The 24,992-nt window shown below is 43.6% G+C and overlaps 5 protein-coding genes across 6 annotated transcripts in view; 2 read left to right on the top strand and 3 right to left on the bottom strand.

Moving 5' to 3' along the window:
* Positions 1-793: 793 nt before the first annotated feature.
* Positions 794-2,577, bottom strand: gatad1 (GATA zinc finger domain containing 1). Its single transcript, XM_079749211.1, has 5 exons — positions 2,171-2,577; positions 1,935-2,057; positions 1,788-1,847; positions 1,500-1,683; positions 794-1,257 (listed from the first exon to the last, which is right to left on the bottom strand). Exons 1-5 carry the CDS (start codon positions 2,348-2,350, stop codon positions 1,067-1,069), a joined length of 738 nt encoding a protein of 245 aa, XP_079605337.1. The 5' UTR covers positions 2,351-2,577; the 3' UTR covers positions 794-1,066.
* A 287-nt stretch (positions 2,578-2,864) lies between these two features.
* Positions 2,865-4,457, top strand: chrac1 (chromatin accessibility complex subunit 1). Its single transcript, XM_079749895.1, has 3 exons — positions 2,865-3,073; positions 3,242-3,368; positions 3,631-4,457. Exons 1-3 carry the CDS (start codon positions 2,918-2,920, stop codon positions 3,708-3,710), a joined length of 363 nt encoding a protein of 120 aa, XP_079606021.1. The 5' UTR covers positions 2,865-2,917; the 3' UTR covers positions 3,711-4,457.
* Positions 4,458-4,574: 117 nt separating this feature from the next.
* LOC307085201 (uncharacterized protein) lies at positions 4,575-6,858 on the bottom strand. The gene is made up of 3 exons (XM_079749894.1): positions 6,792-6,858; positions 5,674-6,229; positions 4,575-5,321 (listed from the first exon to the last, which is right to left on the bottom strand). Exons 2-3 carry the CDS (start codon positions 6,216-6,218, stop codon positions 5,180-5,182), a joined length of 687 nt encoding a protein of 228 aa, XP_079606020.1. The 5' UTR covers positions 6,219-6,229; positions 6,792-6,858; the 3' UTR covers positions 4,575-5,179.
* A 1,072-nt stretch (positions 6,859-7,930) lies between these two features.
* pip4p2 (phosphatidylinositol-4,5-bisphosphate 4-phosphatase 2) lies at positions 7,931-21,949 on the top strand. 2 transcript variants are annotated; one of them, XM_079749775.1, is made up of 7 exons: positions 7,931-8,144; positions 12,618-12,766; positions 13,985-14,091; positions 14,682-14,805; positions 17,359-17,411; positions 19,926-20,016; positions 20,466-21,949. In XM_079749775.1, exons 1-7 carry the CDS (start codon positions 8,039-8,041, stop codon positions 20,607-20,609), a joined length of 774 nt encoding a protein of 257 aa, XP_079605901.1. In that variant the 5' UTR covers positions 7,931-8,038; the 3' UTR covers positions 20,610-21,949. The 2 variants fall into 2 exon arrangements, with proteins under 2 accessions (XP_079605901.1, XP_079605902.1); XM_079749776.1 differs by having other exon boundaries at positions 12,642-12,766.
* Positions 21,950-22,945: 996 nt separating this feature from the next.
* necab1 (N-terminal EF-hand calcium binding protein 1) overlaps positions 22,946-24,992 on the bottom strand; it is a gene marked incomplete at its 5' end in the record, with an annotated part of 23,573 nt that continues 21,526 nt past the window's right edge. The window contains 3 exons of the mRNA XM_079749388.1: positions 22,946-23,531; positions 24,180-24,271; positions 24,579-24,656. Of these exons, the coding sequence (XP_079605514.1) occupies positions 23,503-23,531; positions 24,180-24,271; positions 24,579-24,656 (199 nt within the window). The 3' untranslated portion in view covers positions 22,946-23,502. The remainder of the gene's footprint in view (positions 23,532-24,179; positions 24,272-24,578; positions 24,657-24,992) is intronic.

Raw genomic sequence — 24,992 nt, forward strand, 5'->3', positions numbered from 1 at the left:
GTAGCATCGTAGATATTCTGGTCATACCTCGGTTTACCACTATTGTGAAGGTCATCACAGACTCCCCTAATGCCCCCCAAGTTCCTCACATTTTTTAGCATCTTGCTGGTACAAAGAAAGTATATCATTTTTTTCAGTTCATTTTTTAAAATGTATTTTACCTTTGAAGCAGGTCTGTAATCCCAGTGAAATATTTAATGTATGTGTGTGCACACATTGACAGCATTCTGAAAGGCAGTCTCCCAGCTAATCTGGAGCTCAATGAGGAAGGGATTATGAGAAGGTCTACCTTGGCGAAGCTCAGCAGTGATCTGGCAATGGGACACAGTGGAGACTCTCTTTCAACAATGCTCACCCAAGAGAAGGTGTGGAGAGATTGAACTACTTTGTCAAATTGTCACATGACTCAACTATGTCGAAAATGATTGACGTGAATAGAGTAACATCGATATTGGAGAAATTATTTTATTTTGCGCAGTCGGATGACGTCAGGACCGCAACGGATGTGTGAGGCATCAATGTCCTTATGGGGCGAATCATGTTTTGAACGGCTTGTGTCTTTGACTCCAAATCTGAAATACCACCGCTGCTCAAAATGGGCACACTCCCAAAAGGAAAAGATGAGTGTTCAAGGAAGAGGAAGAGGGACACAGCGATCACTAAAAGGACCATTGAGGCCACCCTTTCCGTGGATGTGATCATGGACCAGTGCGTGGCCCAGTAAATGTTACAACTGGACAATAACTTACTGGACATGATTTTATTTAAACATTTTTTTATATAGAATAGCACCAATAACAGCAATGAATGTATTTACAAAGTTTTTACATCAGTTTTTTCATTTTGTTTGTCAACGTCATAGATCTTTCTGCGATTCCACTAACGTATTTGAAAAAGGTTCAGATGATGATGGAAACCGTAATTCTATGAATTCCTTTCATTTTGATTGAAACATTTTGTGTAATGTTTCGTATTTAGTTTACAATGTTTACCCTGGAAACAAATGTACTATGATACATGAATGTGCATGTGTCTCCATGCACTGAAAGTCATTAAGCGGGCCCTGCTAGCTACTGACTCCAACAGACTCCTTGATGGAAGAAGCTGGATGTGGTCCGAGGTGGGTCCAGATGTAGCCCTTCTCTGGGCGGACGGGGACGGTGGGGAAGGGCGAGCTCCAGGACTTGAAGTATTCGGAGGGGGCGTGGCACACAAACTCCAGGTACTCCATCTTTCTTGGCAGATCCTCTTCTGGGCCTACAGCCAAACAGATCATACAGAGCTTGAGATGAGCTCACACTTACTGTTACGAGTTATTCTTTGTACATTATACATGTAACATATCCCTGAGTAAACATGAAAATCTAACTCCTGTAGTTGATGTTGACAATACATTGGGGACCCTATCGGCATGAAACTATGTTTGAACTCAATAATACATTCCTTTCTCCTTTATGTATAGGTAAATATCACACAAAAAGGTATAACAATTAGCTTACCAACAATATACGTCCCAGGATCAAACTGGTCTTTTGGACTAGCTTGGGTAGGGATGAGCCACGTCAAGGCGGCACTCTTTTCACAGTACTGGTCCTGAACAAAACCTCGGATCTGAGCATAGTAGGGCTTTCCATCGTCCTCGTCGATAACCTTGATCACATCTCCTATCTGAAAGTACACTCCCTGAGGGCAGATACACACATGTAACTTAGAATGTTTTCCTATATTAGCATGTTTAAACAAGTATTGAAACCTTAACTATTGATTACCTAGAAAACATAAAATACCTTATAAAAAAGTGATTCTGATGTGATGATGGTAGCTACGGAATCTGGTGCTTTTATTGGCTGAAGAAGAAGAAAACACATCATTTTTTAATAGGCTGTACAACAAAGAGGAAACATGTCAGAAGCGTGTGCTTAAAATCAACTTACATTTTTCAGTTTGAATATGTGTCTCCTCCCCTTTCCTTTTGTTGACACTTTCTTTTCTGATGCGGGAGCTTTATATTTGGTGCTTCTGAGTCGTGCTGACCTCCTGTGAATTTCCTGCTTTGACTGTCAGGACAATGGAAAGCGAGATGAAGTGCTGCATTTACTCACTGTAGAAAGCTCCATGCTTAACAGCCAACGTAGACAGACGTGACAAGACAGATAATGTTTGAACAAACCTGCTTTCCTCCACCATTATTTGGTAGTGTGATGGAGGATATAGATGGTCCAGCCGGTCCTCCGATGGCACTCCTTCCAGTACAGTTGTTGCACAGTATCTCTCCCTGGGTGCCTTTCTTCCACATCGAAGACGAATTCGTCTTGCAGACAGAGCAACATGGTTTCAAACCTAGCGGCATCTTTGTGCTGAGGTCCAGTCTCCAAAAATAAATACAAGGCTTGCCCAATTTAAGCCTCACTACGAAAGACCACCAAACAATCTGTTGACTAAGTTACGAGTAACCAATATACCCGGGTTAACATTCGTGTATGTTATTCATGTATATCAATACAATATCAAAGCAACGCCCGTGCTGCCTAAATTAGCGGAAAACCATCCATATTTTCTAACCAGGGATGCGTTTGTTCTTCATGTTGGCCAGTGAATCTTCTTCGATGGTCCGAGTCCATTACATATGTATTTAGCGCCACCGCTGGTTAAAAGGAACAGTGCAGTGATGCTGTTTTAATATGGTTAGAGGCATTCGTTTTCTAATAATTATACAGAAAATATAATCAATTCATTTAAAGCCAAAACTATAGATTATTTGATGTAAAAACGAAAATTCTAATTGCATTCTTCGATTTTAAAGGAAAGGAAGTTTGATATCGGCGTCACCGTTGAAAACATCCCCTACTTCCGTTTCACCGTATCCGCGCTCACTCTGGACGCACTGGGTCGGCATTGTAAGCAAACTACCGTATCCATGAAGATGTCTGCAAACACGGCAGACAAAGATAATAATGTCTCCACAAACAAAAACATCTCTCTCCCAATCTCAAGAGTACGGCTGATCATGAAAAGTTCTCCCGACGTCTCTAGCATCAACCAGGAGGCGCTCTTTCTCACCACGAAGGCGACAGTAAGATTAAGTTTACTTGACAGTGCTCAGAGAGCTTAAATTTCAACATTTGCTGCATTGTTGATAGCCTCGTAACTAACTTAAACTGTTTGGATTCAGTGATTTCTTGGAGTATTGTCCATCTCGCTCCCTCTTGTTCGACTTCTGATATGTTTTATCTTATTGAAGGAGCTGTTTGTCCAGTACCTGGCTGTGTCCTCGTTCAACAATGGATCTGGCAAAGGGTCGAAGTCGCTCTCATACAGTGACCTGGCCAGCACTGCAGAGGAGAAGGACACGTTTCACTTCCTCACTGGTGAGAACTATAGCTATAATAGTATTTTGTTTAACCATGTTGAAACACAAGTTTATCATCCACAAAATAATTGTTTTACTATGCAATATTTTAAATTCACACATTGCCATGGGGTTAAACTCTGGCTCTGTATATATACTATATAACCTGTTGTAAAAGGATTCTGCGAAAGTGTAGATTCAAAAAAATAAATAAACATGCTGGCAATACCGACAAAAAACACATGATAAAATGGAATTTGTTTGTGTTTTTTTATTGACAGATATCCTACCAAAGAAGATTTTGGCTGGGGATTATCTCAAGACCTTGGAGCAAATCGAAGACGAGGAAGCAGACATCTGACATTTTCTTCAGGGCATTTTGCATCGGATGATGTCATAACGTGTATCTATAGGTTGCCATCCAGTGAGGATGAACGTAGAGGAGAGAACTTCTGTTGACGAGGGGGGAACTAGAGCTAATTCGGGTGAATTTGAAATCAAGTCCGAAATTCTCCTGAGGAACTTTTGCAGAAGAATTTCATGCAAGTTTCTATCGATAAATTAAGCAGCTATATGTCCTGGAGTGGGAATGACACCCCTTATTTATTTTAAAGTAGGCCTCCAGACAACAGTCACAATCACAGTTAGACATCTTAAGTGTGGTATCTAAACTAATATTGTGTTTGTAAAGATTAAACAACGCAAGCATGCAGTCAATGCAATACCATTGGATGTGAATATATGTGCTAGTTTGCGACGGTATTCTTTTTACTTTGATTATTGGGACCAGGTTTGTGTCATACACTAGACTAGAGGATTCTCTCCCTAGAGTGGTCCTTTTAATTTAGTTTTGTTGTTTTATTTGGAATATGTCAAGATGAGGAAGTGATGTAACCAAAGTTAGCCAAAAAATCGAATGTTTTCTTCAAATAAGCCTCTTATCAAATAATGATTCTTCTTTGTTCATTCCAACTACAAAGCAAGATTTTTGATCTCAATACAGTAATGTGTACACTTCGATTGGCCTATAATATGTTGAGCATAACATTGAGTATGCTTGTATGTTGTATATGTTTTGATAAAGAAAAAAAAAAAGTTTTTACATCAAGCATCTTGTCTGCAATTCAATGTTAGGGTCAGAAGACATCAGTTTAATCGTCTTTATTGAGCCTTTAAAACATTCCAAAATAATCACATATTTTCAAAGCTTCCCATGTGCAACAGTCATTTACATCATATTCCAAAGAGGCTAATTAAACTTCAGCTATCGGTCAAACCACTTTACTGTCTAGTTAAACCTTTTTCTTTCTTCTGTTTTTTTGTGAGAACCTATAAAATGGACAGTCTGCCATAAATGGTCTTTATGGAACATGTCTGTTTAAGCAGGAATCTTTAATGCATCCGCATACCATGTGTTTCAAACTCACAGAGTTAAGAGCTTTCCACAGCACTTGAACGTTGGAGTGTAGGTTTGTATGATTTTCATACGAGTGGTTTTCTGATTCCTAGACATAATCTGCACTTTATTTTTAAGAAAAAAAAAACTGGTGCTATTCCAGCCTATGGAATAATATTTTTGATGCTTCAATATTGTATGTTTAAAATGTTCACGGCCTCACTTGTACATGGCTGTGGATAACGAGTATCGGTTCAACTAAATGTAAATGTGATATAATTGCATATTGATAAATTGTCCCGTTCTCACTGCTACGGTGGAGAGAATGAACATGAGCTAAATCCCCTACATTGCCTTAATATATAATATGGAATGAGTGCAAATACCTGACAAATGCCTCACACCCGAAGCAACACAGAGAAACGGTTGAGTATTTACTGCATTAGTATCTTGTTGAGGCGATGCTGCATGTTGAGCAGAGATGTCTCAAGATGGGAGAGTTGGTGTTCCAGGTTTTCTGCAATCTGCTCTCTGCCATGGATGGAGTCCCCTGCGCTGGCGAGATGCTCCCTCATGCTGAAAAGGGTAAAATAAGGATCTATATTCAAGTTAATTATGAAACGTAGGATGAGAAAAAAAGCAGAATGAAATGTATGCTCTCGAGGGCGGCAGATTCTGTTACACTTCAATTGTGTGCTACAAATTAACCAACTTATTTGGGGGTGGGGGGGTTGGGAGAGTCATATTTCATCACTCTGATCCTGAGACAGGTGGATATTTTAACTAGTAGAGATTAGAAAAATGATGAACTTTTTGTTTTATGTCAAGTGCATCTCCACCCCTTTTTTCGGTCTATTTGATATTATTACACTGGTTCCACTTGTGTCTAATAGAAGAAGAGTGAAACCCACGTGACGCTCTCCCTCACCTCAGGTAGACCTTCTGCTCGTTGCCCTCCCTCCTCTTCTCCTGCAGCGACGTCAACACCTGCTGCATGGTGTCCATGGTCACCCCCATGCTCTGGTGGTCTACCACAACGCCCTGCAGATCACCACGCACCCGCTGGGCGTACGTCACGGTCGACACGCCCTCCTCCACTTCCGTTCCGCTGGAGGTGGCCACGGCCTCCAGCGCCGCCTGGTTCTGCTGAACCAGCTGGCGGGACCGGGCCAGCTCCTCCGGGCCGGCCGCGTCCTCCCAACAGACCGCCGAGGCCGACGGGAGCCAGAACCGCTGGCTGCAGTTGGCGGGACGGTTAAGGGTCTCGGTGACGAAGGGACTATCGGCGGCAGAGAAGATGTGCAGAAATTCCTCCTGGGGGAGGGGTTGACCCCCACCGGAGCCCAGCTCCCAGTCCCAGAAGAGGTCTGGCGGCTCCCCTGCAGCACTCTCGCCCCTCGCCGGGCTGACGGCGCACAGCAGGAGACAGCAGGAGACACCCAGCCAGGTCCATCTCACCTCCCCTTCGACCATCTCGACACTCGCTAGGGGGACAGCGGGGGAAAAGGTCCCAGGACATGCATGGTTGGTGAAGCGTGCACTCAATCATTCAGTCCCTCACTCACTCACAAAACTGTTGCATGCAGCAAATGTACAGCGCATTGTTGCTTGTGAAAAAAAAAAATCCTACACAAAGAAAGATGAAATAAACACAAGAGATTTGGATTCTAAATTTGAACTATTTGTAGTCTTGCACTTTGTTTAAAACGTTTTATCTAGTTAAAAACGCAAGCGGCTTTTGTTTGAACAGCCTACAAGGACGTACGTTGGTAGCTTTCAGATGTTGTTGATATGTTATTGAGATGTTTACGAAGTATGTAACGCAGATGTTTCTGATAAAAGCTCACGAGTTCTGCCTCAAAGTAGGCCAAACAGAAACACATTTCTATGTGTTCATTCTGTAGCATGTCGTATAGGTTAAAACAATTCTGGATCATCGCAATCTTGAAACTAGCTGCGTAAAATTCCCGTGCACTATTTTGAAATACTCAGTAGACATGATATCTAGAAGATGAAGGATTTTTAGATAATGTGGGGTTTTATTACCTTCACGAGAGATCTGGACGACGCACGCGGGCCAGGCGCTCGCGCTTTAACAGTCGGAAAGAATGAGTCGCTCCGCGTCTGGAGCGCGCGGTCTGGAACCATCTGCTCGAAACAAACACGAAACAAGCTCCTTCTTGTGAGTGGAACTTTTCCTCACCCAAACCGAGCATTTCTTTACAAGCGTTCAAGAGTGATTTTAAATAGCCCGGACAGGTTTAAATGTATTGTTCTGTTAATGGATCTAATGTCATCATTTCTCTTAAAACATAAATCCAGACCCAATTAGCGGAAAACTGAGGAGTTGGAAAGTGGGCGACAGAGCTCGGAATTTACGAACTATTTGGTGTTTGAGGAAACTAACCATGAATTAGTAGGCAGAATGTTGATTGTGATGATTCATTGCTTAAACGTGATGTGTAGAAAAAGGTCCACTGTTGATAAAATATGTGTAAATGTGAAAATTATAAAACTTAGAGGACTTAGCCTACTATTTACATAACTATAGGCCTACAAGTCTCTATGAGACATAGTTTCATCCAGGTCTGTTTTGCCATTTAAGCTCAGTGGGTGGGGATGTGACCCCGAGCATGCGTGCTTTGCTGTGTTACGTCATTTTAGTGAAGACCGCAGTAATGAACTATGAAAGTGCCGGGAAAGAACATTGGTTAATACACAAATGGCTAAGTATGGGGCGCCATCTTGTGGATTAAATATAATATGACGTCGTTTGAAGCGCTACAGTCGATTTCAATAATATTGAGTTTCATTCTAAATTCTTGGAAATTTAAATAATTTGTCAAGTAGTCCCCTTACGAGATAATTTGACTCATCGCATATTAAATAGTGAATATCCGCAATAGCAAATCATAACATGAATTCCTAATAACGGCCTAATAATTGTATAGCCTGCTACTGGCCTGCTATCTCTGACATAAATGTAACTTTTATATTCTTCAAACACAATAAGCCTACACCCTGTAATGATGTTTAACAGCATGATGTCAATAAATGTGGAGGTTGGAGGGTTGGGAGAAGGTCGGGGTATCCTTCCTGCGTGCCTAAAACCCCCCCCACTACCCGGTCACAACACAAGGCTCCACCTCCACGACTCCGTCGACCGCGTTGGTTCGCAGCAGCGAGCTCCCCGAATCACTGGCTTCTCCTCCATGCCGAGGAAAGACAGTCACCCACACCACCACCATTCGTATTGTTTTCTTTAAATCGGCTCTGAATCCACCGCTGCTGTCATGGCCTCGGACGGCATGGACGAACGATCGCCGCTGCTGTCGGCCCCCAACTCTGAGAACGTCAGCCCGGTGGCCCCCCCGTATCTGCAGGAGCCGAGCCCCCGAGGTAAACACGCGACGGGATCTCTGCTCCCTCCCTCTGCATGCTGAATCATTTTTGGGCGTTTCGTCGCGGTGGAGCAATGTTTCGAATCGGTGCGTAAATAGAGGCTATGGCAGCTGGCGTCGGTGGAAAATAAATTTGTGGGGGAGAAAGCGAAGAGATTGAGTGGAGCAGGGGGTTAACGTACATGGGCCGACAATAACAGCTCTTCTTTCTCCAGGAATGCTTGCATCACAGCTTCCTTTGCTGCGCAGGCTAATGCTCCACACAATAACACAAATATGGGTCATTATTGAGGAACTATGTAGGACATTGGTACGCATAACCGTATACAGTGTTTCATTTCATTAGAAACGGTCTGTACTGCACAACATAGGAGGCCATTGTTTCCAATGGTTTCCTAATACATGGGTGGATGTAGCCAGATGTTTGAGGATACAAATCAGTGCTTGATAGCCTACACCAGTTATTTTGGTATTAGGCTTCGTTTAATATGTGTATATATATATATTTTTTTTTAAAGGAAATCTGTGGTAGCCGTTCAGAACTAACAAAGACAACTTGGATTGTTCCATAAGGTCCAGTCACCTCTTGCCCCCTCAAAGCCTTATACCTAATCAGGCTGTGTGACAACGTGCAGTCATGCAGAGAAATGGACACAAACTCTTCCTTTGATAATATATTTTACTAATCTGCTCTGGTCACGTAAATTATTAGCACGCTTCGGTAGAAGCGTTTAGACCTTTTTATAAATCAAGCTAGCACTAGGCCCAGGCTGAACATGGCAAGAGGGTAGCTCCTTTCTTCCACTGGATTTGGTCTGATCGGATGGCAAGAAAACCAAACACCATCTAGGCTGCGTTTGGTGGTTCTCTGGTCTCAGAAGGCACCATTATGTTATTGGGTTTCAGGATAGAGAAAGTGATTCATTATAATGTCATTCCAAAGCTGCTAATATTTAAGTTTTTATTTTTTTTGCTGTGTGTGTCTATTTGCTGTGGGGATGCTTACAGACAAGGTATATGATGATTAGAATCCATACAAAAATAACATCTTACTCGGGTAGGCTACTTGTGAAGTATACTGGTCACTGGTTAACCAGGCTGAACAAAATTATGAATTGATTTAACTGAACATTTTTTACTCCCTAAGAATCTAGAGGTAAATGGGGCTTATAGGTTAGGAAGTGGAGACTTGAAAATGTAATGTTCCTGTCCTTAAGCACTCAAAACTGTACATTCATATTTCCCACTCTGATAATGAATACTTGGACTTTAAAGGATCAAAATAACAGCCCTTTGATAGTTTCTTCTGGACTTGGCAGATGACTGGATATCGGGATATTTCATGACCTAGACTCCCTCTCTGAGCTGTGGACCATGGCTAATTCCTTTCCTTCAGTTAGTTGGAATACAATCTCCTAGCAATGTGTAAGCAGGATTATGGGGAGTCAGCAGACAAAACGTGTGTGTGTGTGTGTGTGTGTGTGTGTGTGTGTGTGTGTGTGTGTGTGTGTGTTGCTTAACCAGCCTATACTATTTTGAACGTCTTTCATGAAACCAAAACACACTTGACAAATGCATAGGTTCATATAATGTGTATAAAGATGGGGTCTTCTGTCTGGCAATAATATAAATTATGATAAAATAGCATATTCCTCCATATAATTTAGGTTAATGAACAATAAAACATTGTCTGTTTAAGGATCATTCTGTGTTCACTCTTCTGTACTTTCATCTTCTGTACAATCCATGGACGATCTAGAGGTTGTATTTACAGCCGGTTCCCTCCAAGACTGCAGTGTTGTGATATCAGCACTCCTCACAGAGAAGGAAAGCCATTGTACGCACAGATACTTTTCTGGGCGGTAAAATTCTGGTCACATGTTGCTATGAGCTCTACACTGAATGTAATATTTGTCATATGGTATATCAGAACCATCACAAACGTATTATTGGCTATTATTCACTCAAATGTTCCATTTTATTTCCAGATAGAAATTCTATTGATATATATTTTAATTTATAATCGAGTCCCTGTTTGCAGAGTTAACACTGTATTAAAAATGGCATATTTTATAAATTGACCTGGGTCCTGAATGCAGCTGGTCAATTAGGCTGTCTGTCAAACATGTCAACCAGTCAGAGAGCGCATTGCCACCAGCAACACTACGTTGCAGACCAAACAACCCATGAAGACCCAGCTGTGCCAGGCAGTAGTCTGTGTACCAGTACACTACTCAGGCGTTAAGTGCTCACTGAGACGGGCCTTAACGCAGGAGGAAAGCACGGCAGGAAGAAAGACAGTGGTGGTTGTTTTAATGGTGTTGATGGTCAGAGGAGAAAATCTTTCTCTTATTACAGCCCCCTCTCCTCCCTTTGTAGTATTCATTTCCAACTCATCTCCATGTACATGACAGTAGGCAGATGAAAGGTACAGCCAACGAGCAACACTGGAGAAAATGACTACATGTTGTATTTTTCTCATAGAAATATGTTTTAGCATTAGATGGTCAGGAACAACTGTCATTGCTCACAGTGAATTCTTTCTAATGAGTTTGGGAATCTGTGGACCACCATGTCCACAGTCTACCTGTGGCACCCTTGAGCGAGATACCCAACACACACACACCTGCTCCGTAATGACATGCATCTAAAACCACTGTAAGGCAATTTGGATAAAGGCCTCTGCTGAAATAGGCCACACTGGTAGAAACAAGTGAAACGCATCCAGAGGTTTGAGTTTGTCACGCTCCCTGGTTTGGGCCGCTGCCGGTCCCTGGCCCTGTCCCTGTCCTGGCAGGACAGGGGGCCCTCCTCTGGGAGCATTTCTGCCTCATAATGCACAATAACAATGAATGTTATATAATGTCATCATACTTCTCTGTACTTTATCCTGCCATAAATTTGATATTATTAGACAAACGAATAGAACCATTGGAAAACATAAACAATATTGTGATGGAGGTTGTGTTCGAATTATAAGTGCACGGCACTTTTTAATAGTTTGTTTATTATTATTATTTTTATTAGGATTAACTTAATTGAGAATACTTTTGAGATTTTCACAACATCCCACCATCCCACCATGCCACCAATGAAAAGTAGTTTTACTTTTAGACAGTTTCTTCTAAATGATTATTGAACAGATTACCCAGTCCTCGAGGTTATGGAAATCTACTACTAACTATTCTACATTTTAGCTGCTGTAAAATGAGCCGTCTGTTTTGTGTTAAACAGCCTCCCGTCATACAGGGCTTCTTGACAGTACAACAGTCTGGTCACATGTCGAGCAATTAGGCGACTAGTCATGGGCTGTCATAGGTTTAGCCTGGCTATGGTGCTCTGCTGAAGACCCCCAGAGGAGATCACATACCATTGTCTCTCACGCAATGTGGTTCAACATGACATACATTCAACATGAACTCTTTTCCCAGGGCTCAATGATCACCAAGGTGGGACGCTAGGGGAATTGAATAGTTCATTAAATTGAAAATGCATTTTAATGTAAATTCAGCAGTTTTATGAAAGAAATATTTTTTTTAACTGTCAGGGGATATGGCTCTCAATCCCTTTTTGGCCTGTGACCCTAATATTTTAAGTTAGAAAGATTGTCACCAACCAAGTGGTCCATCTTATTGCCTCTGAACAGTATTGTCTCTAAAGGCCTTTGTAACATGGTTGGTCCTTGTAGTATTTAATAGATCAGCGCTTAGCCGCCTCCCCCGTGAGTTTATCGACCCTAACTGGTGTCCGGGAGCGGAGAATGCTGACATGTAGTAGGCAACCATGTTGGCAGTTGCTTGTATCTTTGACAAACTTTATTTCTTTATTGGCCTCCCCACTACCCCTGTTTATCCAATGTGGAGCGTATTCCCACGGTGGGATAAATGTTGGTGGAGAAGCCATTTTGGAAACCTCCTAACCCCATCTTCATCCATCACCGCAGTTGGCCTTATTAGTCTGTTGGGACGTCATGGTCTTATCTTTTTAAAGTATTTTTTTTATTTAGACCAACTTATTGGGATACTTCTTTACCTCGTCATTCAAATCTATATATCCTGGGGCCTGATCGCTGACAAAACACGTCTATTATGTTCTTTGATGAATCTGAATTGGATGAGCCCAGCTGTTACTGGCGGTAACTTTAACTTTACCACAAGATTATCTTTTAGTGAACCTCTGTGTGTGTGTGTGTGTGTGTGTGTGTGTTTGTAGTTTTTTATTTAAAGTTTTTTCCCTACAGTGATTTCTAAGGCTTTTCTATTTTGACGTAGAATACTGAAAGATTTTAGATTCATTTAGATTTCCAGTGGAAATGGGCCCACGTCTAGTGTCTCCTCCTCTAATACACAAACATAAGTAGAACAAGCCTCGTCCCATTCAGCCCTTTGTGAAGATAGCGTGCATGTCTGCATGATATTAACAGCCTTGTGTGTGTTTGTGTGTGTGTGTGCTTTACCTTCCCTCTCCTAAGCCGAACTACCTCCTCCTTACACAGCCATCGCCAGCCCGGATGCGGGGGGCATGCCCGTCATCAACTGTCGCGTGTGCCAGTCACTCATCAACCTGGACGGCAAGCTGCACCAGCACGTGGTGAAGTGCACCGTGTGCAACGAGGCCACGGTAGGCAGAGGGGGTCGGGAGGTGGCTGTCATTACCAGGGAGGGGGTTTGAGCCTCTCCAGGGCTTCATAAGCGTCGGGTCGTAATGATGGGTGGATAATGATTATATCAATCTCTTTGAATTGTGGTGTTTTGTCTGTCCTTTCTTTCTGTCTGTGTCTTTACTTTTGTGTCTGTGTCTTTACTTTGTGTCTGTGTCTTTACTTTCTGTCTGTGTCTTTACTTTCTGTCTGTGTCTTTACTTACTGTCTGTGTCTTTACTTACTGTCTGTGTCTTTACTTTCTGTCTGTGTCTTTACTTTCTGTCTGTGTCTTTACTTACTGTCTGTGTCTTTACTTTCTGTCTGTCTCTGTCTGTGTCTTTCTTTCTTTCTTTCTTTCTTTCTTTCTTTCTTTCTTTCTTTCTCTCTTTCTTTCTTTTCTCCTTGCTTTCGTTAATTTATGCAACCAGTTGCTAAAAGAGATACTGCCTCGATATTCCCCATGACGCCATGACCTGCAGGGGTCGAGGTTGTGGCTGGTCTTTATGATGGAGTGCCCCGATGACATGTTAGCGTAGAGAGAGAGAGATGAGGACCGTGGGCGATCGGCTGTCCTTGTGGGGGCGGAGTGAAGGGCAATTTGTCATCACAAATTCATGGGAGGGGTTTGCCGCTTTCATTAGAGCTGTGCTAGTGCTGACTGATATCCGGCCTCCAACGCCAACCACGTATATAGCCCACTATTATTTCATACCGGCCCTCAATACACTGCTCTGTGCTGGGTTCAGACCTTGACCTGGGGTCCTTAGAGAGATTGTGTTGAACGGGCAATTGAGAATTTATTTTGGGTCTCTAGAGTTTGTGTTGTTGTATGTCGTGTAATTGGTGGCATTAGTTTGATAGTTAAAATACATATTATTACCGTATGATCTCCACATAAATGTCCCATAGTATTGCAAAATCAAAAGGTCTCTTTACGCTCCATGGGGTCCTGAGGACAAGCCATGGGAATTGCAGTATTTTGAATTATACAATGCAGTCTAAGTAAAGTGTGCTTTGAGCATCTGACTTGCAAAGATATATTATCTGTGTTCCAGCACTTTCTCTGAATGAGTCACCGCTATGTGCCGGGGGGGCTTATTCAACAGCACTTAGGTTGCATTTCACAACCCTTTCTTCATTTGGGTCGTACTAAGAAACGTTTTCCAATGTCATCTTTATGTGTTGTTTTACTGCAGCCCATCAAAAACCCTCCAACAGGGAAGAAGTATGTGCGGTGCCCCTGTAACTGCCTGCTCATCTGCAAAGACACGTCCCGGAGGATAGGCTGCCCGCGACCCAACTGGTAGGGGGGACGGAGCCACCCAGCGCGGCATGAATCGGGTTTACGCTCACATTACATGTTGGGACTGAGCCTATGGCCCACCGATGAAATGCATTTGCAGAATTCAGAACTTTACAGACTGGGTGTCGGCGGCGTGTTCCCTGCCATGCGTGTAAATCCCAACCGGTGCACGTTAGGGAAAAGTTTCCGATCACCAGAGAGGGTATAGTGGAGCTAGCGTTACGGGACGCGCTTTTCGACTCAATTGTGGGTTGCCGTTTTCTTTTTGGTGTCAACAAAGAGAATGAAACTGAGTTATTGGAGATTGTCACAATAAATCATACATTTGTTTATCTTTAACTCATACTGCACTTCCATTGCCTTCTGGAGTCCGTCCAATATTGATTGAATGCTCTGATTATTCTCGCTCTAACTTGTTGCTTGGATTCATCAAGTTGTTAAATGCTGAAAAACAGCAGAGACCAGAGCGGGTCTCTGCTGAATCGTGTCCGTTCTCTGGTTGTGGTTCATGGTTGTTTTTGAGGGCGTTGGACGGTGCATTAGCATCACTTAGTTGGCATGACAACGCTGTGCTGTGCCCCGTTCCGCAGCAGACGCATCATCAACCTCAGCCCGGTGATGGTGATCCCCGAGGAGCAGCCTGCCCAGCCGGCCCTCCCCGCCCAGCCGGAGGGGCTCCGGGTGGTCTGTGGGCACTGCGGCAACACCTTCCTGGTAGGAGCACATGAACACATGAACACATGAACACATGAACACAACCCACAACACCTCCCTGGTAGGAACACATGAACACATGAACACAACCCACAACACCTTCCTGGTAGGAGCACATGAACACATGAACACATGAACACATGAACACAACCCACAACACCTTCCTGGTAGGAACACATGAACACATGAACACAACCCACAACACCTTCCTGGTAGGAACACATGAACACATGAACACAACACCTTCCTGGTAGGAACACATGAACACATGAACACAACCCACAACACCTTCCTGGTAGGAACACATGAACACATGAACACAACCGACAACCCCTCCCTGGTAGGAACACATGAACACAACCCACAACACCTCCCTGGTAGGAACACATGAACACATGAACACATGAACACAACCCACAACACCTCCCTGGTAGGAACACATGAACACAACCCACAACACCTCCCTGGTAGGAACACATGAACACAACCGACAACCCCTCCCTGGTAGGAACACATGAACACAACCCACAACACCTCCCTGGTAGGAACACATGAACACAACCGACAACCCCTCCCTGGTAGGAACACATGAACACAACCCACAACCCACAACACCTCCCTGGTAGGAACACATGAACACAACCCACAACACCTTCCTGGTAGGAACACATGAACACATGAACACAACCCACAACACCTCCTTGGTAGGAACACATGAACACAACCCACAACACCTTCCTGGTAGGAACACATGAACACATCCCACAACCCACAACACCTTCCTGGTAGGAACACATGAACACATGAACACAACCCACAACACCTCCCTGGTAGGAACACATGAACACAACCCACACACCTTTCTGGTATGAACACCGGCCATAAGCCACAACACCTTCCTAGTATGAACACATGAACACCAGCCATAACACACAACACACATGAACACCAGCCATAACCAACAACACCTTCCTGGTATGAACACATGAACACGGGCCATAAGCCACAACACCTTCCTGGTATGAACACATGAACACAAGGCATAACACACAACACCTTCCTGGTATGAACACATGAACACGGGCCATAAGCCACAACACCTTCCTGGTATGAACACATGAACACAAGGCATAACACACAACACCTTCCTGGTATGAACACATGAACACGAGCCATAACCAACAACACCTTCCTGGTATGAACCCATGAATACGAGCCATAACCAACTACACCTTCCTGGTAGGAACACATGAACACAAGGCATAACACACAACACCTTCCTAGTATGAACACATGAACACGGGCCATAAGCCACAACACCTTCCTAGTATGAACACGGGCCATAAGCCACAACACCTTCCTAGCTAACTCAGAAATTTGTTTAGATTGAATGAAAGGCATTAAATTCACACTGACTAGTCTAAACTGGCCAATAATAAGAAAAAAACAGTATTCTATTCTGTGCTTATCCCCTTTAGACCAATATTTCTCCTCCCACTGTGGCTGCTCTGACGTACATTCAGTCTCAAGATGAGACGAGATGTTCATTCATTTTAAACGTGTACCCTCCCCCACGTTGTCCCACGTTGTGGCCCCTGTAGGGCAGTGAGGACGCCAGGTCTTCCCAGCCTCTGGCCCCCCTCCCCACCGACGGCTCCCCCCCAGCCCAGCAACAGGTTGAGACGGCTGGTCGCGTCCCGGGGGACCCCCCTCCCCCCAACCCAACCCCTAACACCCCTTAACCATAGACTAGTGGTGCCTCAATCCACCTGCACACCTCTCCTGTCCTTAGTTACACTGTTGCAAACGGGCCACTCTTCCGCCTACGTCTTGTTTCAAAGAGTGTTTGTTTCATGGATCTCGCAGTGTGGCTGAGAGAGCTACAGAAATGTTCAAGAAACCTTGGTGAATGCGGTTCGCCAGTTCGATTGAGGCAATTTTAATAGGGTACAAAATCGATGTTGAATTTGGCGGTAAGATGTTGTTTCATGTAAATCCTACAAAATGCCAACTGTGAAAAGCCACGTATTGCACCGATGTAACAAGGACATGTTGATTTAGATTTAGTGCTATGTTATTAACACCACAATTCTAACATCAGAAGTCCCGGTAGTGCACTGAGAAAGCTAACCGTAGCAAGCGTAGTTGTGTGGACTGTTGCTTGTGTGTTCCTATTACGCACCAGTCGGCTAACACCTTTGACACAATGAATTGACGCTCCTATAACATTCAACTCGCATCTCATCGCATTAATGCTTTACTCCATGCCTACCATTGGCCCATGTTTAAACCTTCTGATTTCAAAGAAGGGATGTCCCACAATGACTGGTGTTTACATGTGGGGTTGACGAGGACCCCTTCAGACCTCCTTCCACCTGAGCATTAAGGGAGATAATCCTGGAACCCTGCCTGAAATTCAGGACTCATGCCGTGTGATTATTGTAGGGGGAAGTCGGGCTCAGAATCAGCTCGATTAATTTGTGGTGAGTTCCTTGTTTAACTTCTGTCTTTTGTTTGTTTGTTTGTTTGTTTGTTTGTTTGTTGTCCTTACAGTGGATGGAGCTCAGGTTTAACACGCTAGCCAAGTGCCCACACTGCAAAAAAATGTGAGTACATCAACGCTACTGTAGTACAGACAGTGTAACCTGGTATCTGTTATCATAAACTGTGTACACGGGGAATAGCAGTCTTTCTGGACCACCTCAAAATGACCTACTTTCCTCCATCAAAAACAAAGTATGTTCCCGTTGTCAGATTATGCTTGATTTAAGGCTGTAGCTATCATTCTGTCAGATGAAATGATGACGTTCACATAATACGAATATGTAGTAAAGAACACCCTAAGTAGTGTAGGATTGTAGGCCTAATTCTACCAAGTTTGCTACGAAAGTATAAGCCAGCTGCTAATGTTTCTAAACCTCATCACTGTGCGTTGTGTGTGTGTGTGTGTGTCGGGCGTGTGTGTGTGTTCGTTCTACACAACCCTCTGGCTTCCAGAGGGTTGTGTAGAGGCTAATCCAGACGTGTGATCGGCATTAGTGATCCAAGGCCAACTGTGGCCTCACCACGCAACTGGGCCAGTTATGAGAGAGCACTGGAAAAAGTGTGGGAGCATTGGAATAAATGAGACGCAGTGAGGCAGTGCCATCCGATGGGCTGTCACATGGTCATGAGATCTAGCAGGGATTTAGCTCAAGACCCCCCCCCTCTCACCGAGCATGAGAAGATGTTCTGAGACAGAATGGGTCTCTATACATCTTCTGATACCTCTGTGTTCTGATGATATCAGAGGCGGCCTCCCCAGTCAATCTGGGAGCTTGTCTGTGGATTCACGTCCACAGACGTTCTACACCTCTGTTATGTTCAACACTTCATCAATTTGATTTATTCATGAGTCATGATGTATTCACCCCTTGAGATTGCATGTCACACTGCTATCTGACCTCTTTCTTCTCCAGAGTGACATGACACATATAATAATGATAATAAGATAATGTGTTATTATCACTACTATTCAACCTCATGAGCCAAGTTGGATCTGAAATAAAAAGAGAGGCTCATCATTTGACCAGCAGTAAGATGTCGTAGCATGTATAACCCGCGGAGATAGAAGGCAGGGCTCAGTAGAGATGTGGCTTCAAGGAATAGAAGTGGTGGGTGTGCAGAAACAAGGGGATGTTACCCCCCCCCTCCACCCTTGAGCCAGAGAAATACCAGTGATTCCTGAAGTCTGAGCCTGGTCACATGAGAGCCCTGCGGGGGCGCTCGGGCAGGAAGAGGGCACCATATTGTTTCTTTATTAATAATATATAACCGTGACTAACATTCCTTGCAACTCTCCTGCAGTTGGATGTAGTTCCCGGAAGTGTGTGTGTGTGTGTGTGTGTGTGTGTGTGTGTGTGTGTGTGTGTGTGTGTGTGTGTGTGTGTGTGTGTGTGTGTGTGTTTGTGTGTGTGGGGGGGGGGGGGGGGGGGGGGGGGGGGGGGGGTGTGGGGGTGGGGGGGGGGGGGGTGTGGAGAGAGAGAGAGAACTGGAGTTGGTGTTAAATGGGAAATGTAAACGTGTTGGGGCTCCTGTGGTGATGGGAAACGAGGCGATCATGTGACTGATCCCCGGACGCTTTCATCTGTGAATTGAGAAGGGGAAAATAATAGCGGTGGTGGTTGAGACGTCCTTACCCCACACAACTCAATCTGGATGAGCTCCATGAGCTAAACTCCCTTCATATCGTGTTAAAGGGATTGGTCACCTGTATGACTAAAGCGTTCAGGGCTACATGTCGTTATTTAGTGATATTTGAAATGCTGCTCGTCTTGTTTGAGTCTAAAAGGCATCCATATAAAAATCAATGGGAATCTGCCTTTCCATCTGCCGTTGACATAATCGAATGGATAAATAGAGTGACTGATTGATATTGTAGAGAAGATTGGTGAGACAAAGGTGATCTATGACCTTTTTGTAGTTGGTTAGTTTGGGCATAACAGTGTGTTGGCTGGGCTGTTTGACCACCCACCTGTTCTTTGATGAATGGACTGAATACGTTAAGGGACGTGTTGTCCATGGATCCCGTTGCGGAAGGTGCTGCACCCAGGGACCATGTCTCAAGCACTCCACTGACGCAGTGTTGTGCCACCACCACAGCCTCTCGGTGGAAGGACCACTGCGTGGAGACGGGGAGGCCGTGCGCGAGTCTCCAACGGGTTTGACCCCATGACCTTCTGACCGGGTGGCAGCCGTGCCTACCACCGTTCCCCCCCCCCCCCCCCCTCAAACATTCCTGAATAAATCCCATGCTAAATCAGTGGCTTAATGTACAGTATTAGATTGGGAAAGCCACTTGGTCTAGACACGATAGCTGATTCATTATCATGTCATTTATTCACCAAAGTCAAAGTAGCTCATTCTTAACTTCCTAGCGGCGGAGAAGATGAGAGTACTAGTATTGACTTTTCAAAGACAGTCACTGAAGAGATGGGAATTGTAGTTTTGACTATCGGAACCTTGCCAGCGTCGTGTTTCTTAGTATGTTTTCATCTGTGTTACTGTAAATAAAACATGCAAATATTGCCATATTGCTAATAAGCCTTTGAACCTTTTCCTCCCCCCCCCTCTGTGCGTAGATCGTCGGTTGGCAGTGCACTTCCTAGGAGGCGCTGTTGTGCGTACATCACAGTAGGAATGATCTGCATCTTCGTCGGAGTGGGGCTCACAGTGAGTGCTTTTATATTCCCGGGTTTCCTTTTAAAAATGTGTTTCATCATCGAAAGAGATAACGACTGAATTATTAAAACATGACCGTTGATGTGCAATTGAAAATTAGGACGAATGTATAATTTATTGATTTCACTGCTGAAACGCCTGCAGTTTAAATTTGGCCCATTTTCAAATTCGGCATAGAAATATATAATTCTTTCTTTCCTACAATCATATGATCTTACTCATCTCTTCGTAATTTGACAATAGGGTCTTGGGAGCTTTTTCCTCTGTGTCAAAGGTATGCCCCTGCCTAGTTGGTTTACATGCTACCTTGGTTTTTGTGAAAGTTTTAAAATTAGTCTGCATGAGGAACCTCGGTTTTGGATTGGGGAAATGACTACTTCACAATGTCACTCCCTAAGGCTACTTTTAAATACTATTTGCGTGAATGTGTGTTTCAACAGGTGGGCACCAGAGACTTTGCCAGTCGCTATAATGCGGTGTACGTTTCCTGGGCAGTGGCTTACCTGATCGGTCTCATCTGTCTGGTACGGGCATGCTATTGGGGGGCCATCAAAGTCAGCTATCCAGAGAACAGCTTTGCTTAGAATGGTGCCACACGACACCCCTGGCTTGGCACAGCCCTGCATGAATGGAATATTATGCCACTTTTCATTATTTTTGTGCTTCTTTTTGTTTCAGATATGAATGGGAGTGTGTGTTACACAGAGCAGGACGTGTGTAGTTCTGAAGTGTGTGGGTGTCTGTCTATTATAGGGTGCATGTTGTACATTGTGTTTTTATGAAATTGGGTTTGCTGAAGAACGTTAATGTTGGTCAGTCTCCTCCTACCAGTTTCCATTGATGATCAAACTTGCAGATATCTTCCAAGGTGCAGGGGCAATGAGCCGAATGTGAACACGTAGGCCTATGAGATGAGTCAGAAAATGGGATTTAAATCTCTTTTTGTCTTTCCTTGTCACTCGACATTGTAAATGGATCCCTTGCTGAGCCCAGATATTTAGTTTTCAATCCAGTTGGACTTGATGTCTCTCTCTCTCTCTCTCTCTCTCTGTCTCTGAACTTTCATATTTTGATAAGCACTCCTCAGTCTTCACTTGGTGATACCCATTCAAAATGTAGTCTTTCATTCGCAGACCAAAACAAGACGATGAACTCCTAAGAAATATGTGCCCATTGCACTGCGATTCATATGCAATAGTACGTGTTGTTTTGCTGCTAGCTAAAATCGTGGCTTTCGGAAGCTGCATGTTCATATACTGTATTTTAACCATCTACTTCAGCCTTTAAAGGCTGACAACACATTATAAGTCTTTCATTTTAACTCTCGATGTGAGCAACTTTTAAACAAATTGTACTTAATAATACCTGTGCGTGCCAATGTTGCTGCCCAGTATTAGACAATGAGTGTTTGTGCGTGTGGGTGTGTGTGTGTTATGGCTTGTTTGCCATGCCAGTTGAGAATTTATACTTCATTTTTAGTTTTTCACTTAATTTAAGTTAGTTGGAGGAGATCATTTTTTAATCGTTGATTTTAAATACGTGGTCAATCCCATCTGCAGAATGAATCCGTTCACCACTGCAGTATTTCTTTTTTGTTTTTTGTTTTACAAGGTTGCTAAAGCCTTGAGGTTTTATCGTGTTTTTAGCCTTTAACTCCTTCTACCTGTGATTTTAGAATGTAAACCTTCTCCCTCCTTTAGCTGGTTGCCAACTGAGTCCTGTCCTAGCTAGCATCGCTATAGGCTAACAACATTGTGTCTTTTGAACAACGGACACAGTCCAAACTTCTAACCATGTTCTGAATGTGATGATGATGATGATGATGATGCTGTATCAGAAAGTATTACTAATAACGAAAACAATACTTTGAACCAGGTTCAAATTCAATAGATAGAAAACGGTAGCGTGAGTGGAATGAAAAAGATGGCTCTCTGGTCTTTTTAAAAATGATAATTTATCAATAAAATGGAGGAAAAACGATTCCAATGTCTGTTTGTTTTATTTTGTTAGTAGAATAGTAAGTCATATTTTGGGAACCCCCCTCACCCCACAAATTATAAATTATTAAATATGTACCCAGATATGCTTGAACTTGAAATTAACTGTTAAGTAACCTAATGTATGTCATACAAGCCTATCTTATATTTATCCTCATGAAACTGAAACCTAACTTCTTCCTTGATAACAAGATGTGTCCTTGACAAGTGAGAAAGTCAGAAGAGGTAATGGAGTCGCAGGGATGGTCATGTTTCTCTCTGCCTGCCTCGGATCAATGGGAGTTATAATAGACCTGGAGGGGAAACATTCTTAACTAGCTATTAAGACACACTGTTCCATGGAGTTTGGTTTCATTGGATCATTGACATCGATCATTGATATTCAATCTTTGCATTTTATCATTTTAATGGAGAGGATGGGATGAGGTAATTGCCAAGGGAATGAGGTTTTAATTGATGGATGTATTTTGACTGAGGATGATTCACTTTAATAGCGGAAATAGAAATTCAATAGCAATATAGCGTTGCATAGTAATGAAATGTTGGCCTACTTTATGTATTGATTTCAATATCAAGAGGAGCTTTGGTGTAGAAACCTTATATTCATTTGAATTGTCATTGAGTTCGCCTATCCCTGATTCAAACAGTTGATGTAATTTGTGATATTCTTATAAGGAGGATGAGAATTACGGTTGGATTATGAAACAGTTTGAGTAGGCCAATGAATTTCTGACATTGTAGATCTACTTATATCCACATGGTGGTGCCCTTTGTATGCATTTGATTAAAAGAAGCTATTTCCAAAATAAGAAATAATGAAGAAAAGTACATAGCAAGTCACAGATCAAATACAAACAATAGATTATCTTTATTAATGACAGTGGTAAGACAGTAGCTTTACAACATAATGAAGACCAAGTTGATGTCTCCAGGACTGCTACGAATGACTATTATACTATTCCCTCTCCCTCTCTATCCAACACACTCTCACCCACACACATATGCAATCTCTCTCTCTGGACAACAATACGCCATACTATTGGACACTCAATGATTGTTATTTTCAGACAAACTATTCAGGACGTTGAACGTCAAAGCCAAGGTGTCGATGCTGCTGACGTGACTGCAAACACAGCGAAGATGTCAGGTCCTACAGACTCCGACCAGCTTTGAAGAAGTCATTGCTTCAGAATCTTAACTTCCTCTAGGCTGTAATCATAGACTGTAAAGGTTGCACTCTATGATTGTTATAATAGACGATCACACAGAGGCTCTAAGAAGTAAAAATCGGCTACTAATACTATTCACCATGACCTCACAAAGTGTTTGTGTGTGTGTGTTTGTGTGCATTGTCAGCAATGGCTGCTCGAGTGTTGGGGAGGGGAGAGTTTCCTGATGCCGATGGTACAACAGAAGATCGTGTGGTTTAATCTCGATCCAAAATGGCGCCTGGCCAGGTGCTGTGGTCCTGGTTCCACATTCAGTTGTTGTTGATGACCCACCATGAGGCTGGGGAGGCGGGAAACAAACAAAAGGAGTGAACGGAAGTGGGGGAACAAGAAACCACGGAGGCTTAACAATGCAGCCAATCAGACTGAGCCATTGAGCAACTGCCCTCTGCCTCAGTCAATGCCCCTCAGTGTGTGTGTGTCTGTGTGTGTGTGTGTGTGTGTGTGTGTGTGTGTGATGTCCAAATGCAATGCTCAGGATCAATAATGCCGTTGTAGGTGGTTACATAGCAATGATTGCAACAGTAATTCTAGAGAAAGTGAGGAAAGGTCCAATTATTGATTGTTCTCTAAATAAAAAGACCCAAATCCATTCTACAAAGGATATAAAAAGGGGGCTACAGTACTTGGTGTCAGAGTAAGAGTAGACTATTCGTTTTGGAATAAGAAGGGTTTGGGAAGGGTTGAGCATCGTAAATGGTGTGCTGTTTAGAGATGTTACTGGGGAGAATGTCCACCATAGAGTGCACTGACTAGGGTGATCTCGCCCAACGGCAATGCATTGGACTCCCAATGTCCGCTGACCAACCTGTGTCCCAATCCATGACGACCCCTTACCTGCTGCTTACTGAAATGTATAGTTATTCAGTGTAGTTCAATCTGTCTCAGAGCGTCTGCTGCCCAGTAGCAATGACAGATGGTGGCCTACCAGGGACCAACATGGTGGTCATCATCTCAGGGGTCTCCAGGAAGTCCACGTTCCCCCGCTGGAAGCTCTTGCTGTAGTTTGTCTGCAGGTGACTGGGCGGAAGAAGAGGACAGAGAGAGAGGATCACTCCCACTTCCCTGTACACCGTGAATGTCCACACAGACAGCCGATTACGCAGACCAGTTACCCCCTGTAGTTTGTCTGCAGGTCAAATGGACGGAGAAAATCAATCCCACTTCCACTCTCAGCCCCTATTCATGAGTCTCTTACAACAGGTCTGCTGCAGAGTATGCAGTAGACCTGATCGCACTACCCCCCCTCCCCCCTCCCCCTGAACCCCAGAATGATGAGTGAATAATGGGAACAGTACACCGGGTGTTGCAGTGCCGCCATACTTACTTCTTCCACACGTTGTTGTGTTCCCAGAACTCGTAGAGGATGAAGCGTGATTCATTCGCCAGCCGCTGAACTGCGATGCTGCCAAAAGCAAAGTTAAGCACTCACTAATTATCCCTGAATGCTACTCGCTTTGCACAAATTATGTCTGTTTTAACTCGGTGGGGTTGTCTCCTTGTTGTTTTTAACGGCAATTTCGAGTGTGATTCAAACGTTAGAGGGACGTTTTAACATCGGAGGCAACTTGGTCTTATCAATATGACGTGTTGGAGCCCACTGGCCTTAAGATAGGATTTAAAACGGCCTCATTGTCGGCATGAAGAAGGATCCTCTGTGAATGAACGGCCGGCATAAAGACAGCACTGGTGGCTGTAGCACCGATCGGGAGAAGACTTGTGAATGTCAGACAGAGCTGAA

This window comes from Pollachius pollachius (genome assembly GCF_949987615.1).
Source record: "Pollachius pollachius genome assembly, chromosome: 13".
Taxonomy (NCBI): Eukaryota; Metazoa; Chordata; class Actinopteri; order Gadiformes; family Gadidae; genus Pollachius; species Pollachius pollachius.

Bases quoted from the DNA above. Each gene is read 5' to 3' on its own strand.
- gatad1 (XM_079749211.1), bottom strand. From the start codon at position 2,350: ATGCCGCTAGGTTTGAAACCATGTTGCTCTGTCTGCAAGACGAATTCG. The intron at 1,848-1,934 runs GTAAGTTGATTT...CTTCTTCTTCAG, and splicing joins ACATATTCAAACTGAAAAAT to CCAATAAAAGCACCAGATTC. The intron at 1,258-1,499 runs GTAAGCTAATTG...GTTTGGCTGTAG, and splicing joins TCCTGGGACGTATATTGTTG to GCCCAGAAGAGGATCTGCCA.
- chrac1 (XM_079749895.1), top strand. From the start codon at position 2,918: ATGAAGATGTCTGCAAACACGGCAGACAAAGATAATAATGTCTCCACA. The intron at 3,074-3,241 runs GTAAGATTAAGT...ATCTTATTGAAG, and splicing joins TTCTCACCACGAAGGCGACA to GAGCTGTTTGTCCAGTACCT. The intron at 3,369-3,630 runs GTGAGAACTATA...TTTTATTGACAG, and splicing joins CACGTTTCACTTCCTCACTG to ATATCCTACCAAAGAAGATT.
- LOC307085201 (XM_079749894.1), bottom strand. From the start codon at position 6,218: ATGGTCGAAGGGGAGGTGAGATGGACCTGGCTGGGTGTCTCCTGCTGT. The intron at 5,322-5,673 runs GTGAGGGAGAGC...TACCCTTTTCAG, and splicing joins GAGCAGAAGGTCTACCTGAG to CATGAGGGAGCATCTCGCCA.
- pip4p2 (XM_079749775.1), top strand. From the start codon at position 8,039: ATGGCCTCGGACGGCATGGACGAACGATCGCCGCTGCTGTCGGCCCCC. The intron at 12,767-13,984 runs GTAGGCAGAGGG...GTTTTACTGCAG, and splicing joins CCGTGTGCAACGAGGCCACG to CCCATCAAAAACCCTCCAAC. The intron at 17,412-19,925 runs GTGAGTACATCA...CTCTGTGCGTAG, and splicing joins TGCCCACACTGCAAAAAAAT to ATCGTCGGTTGGCAGTGCAC.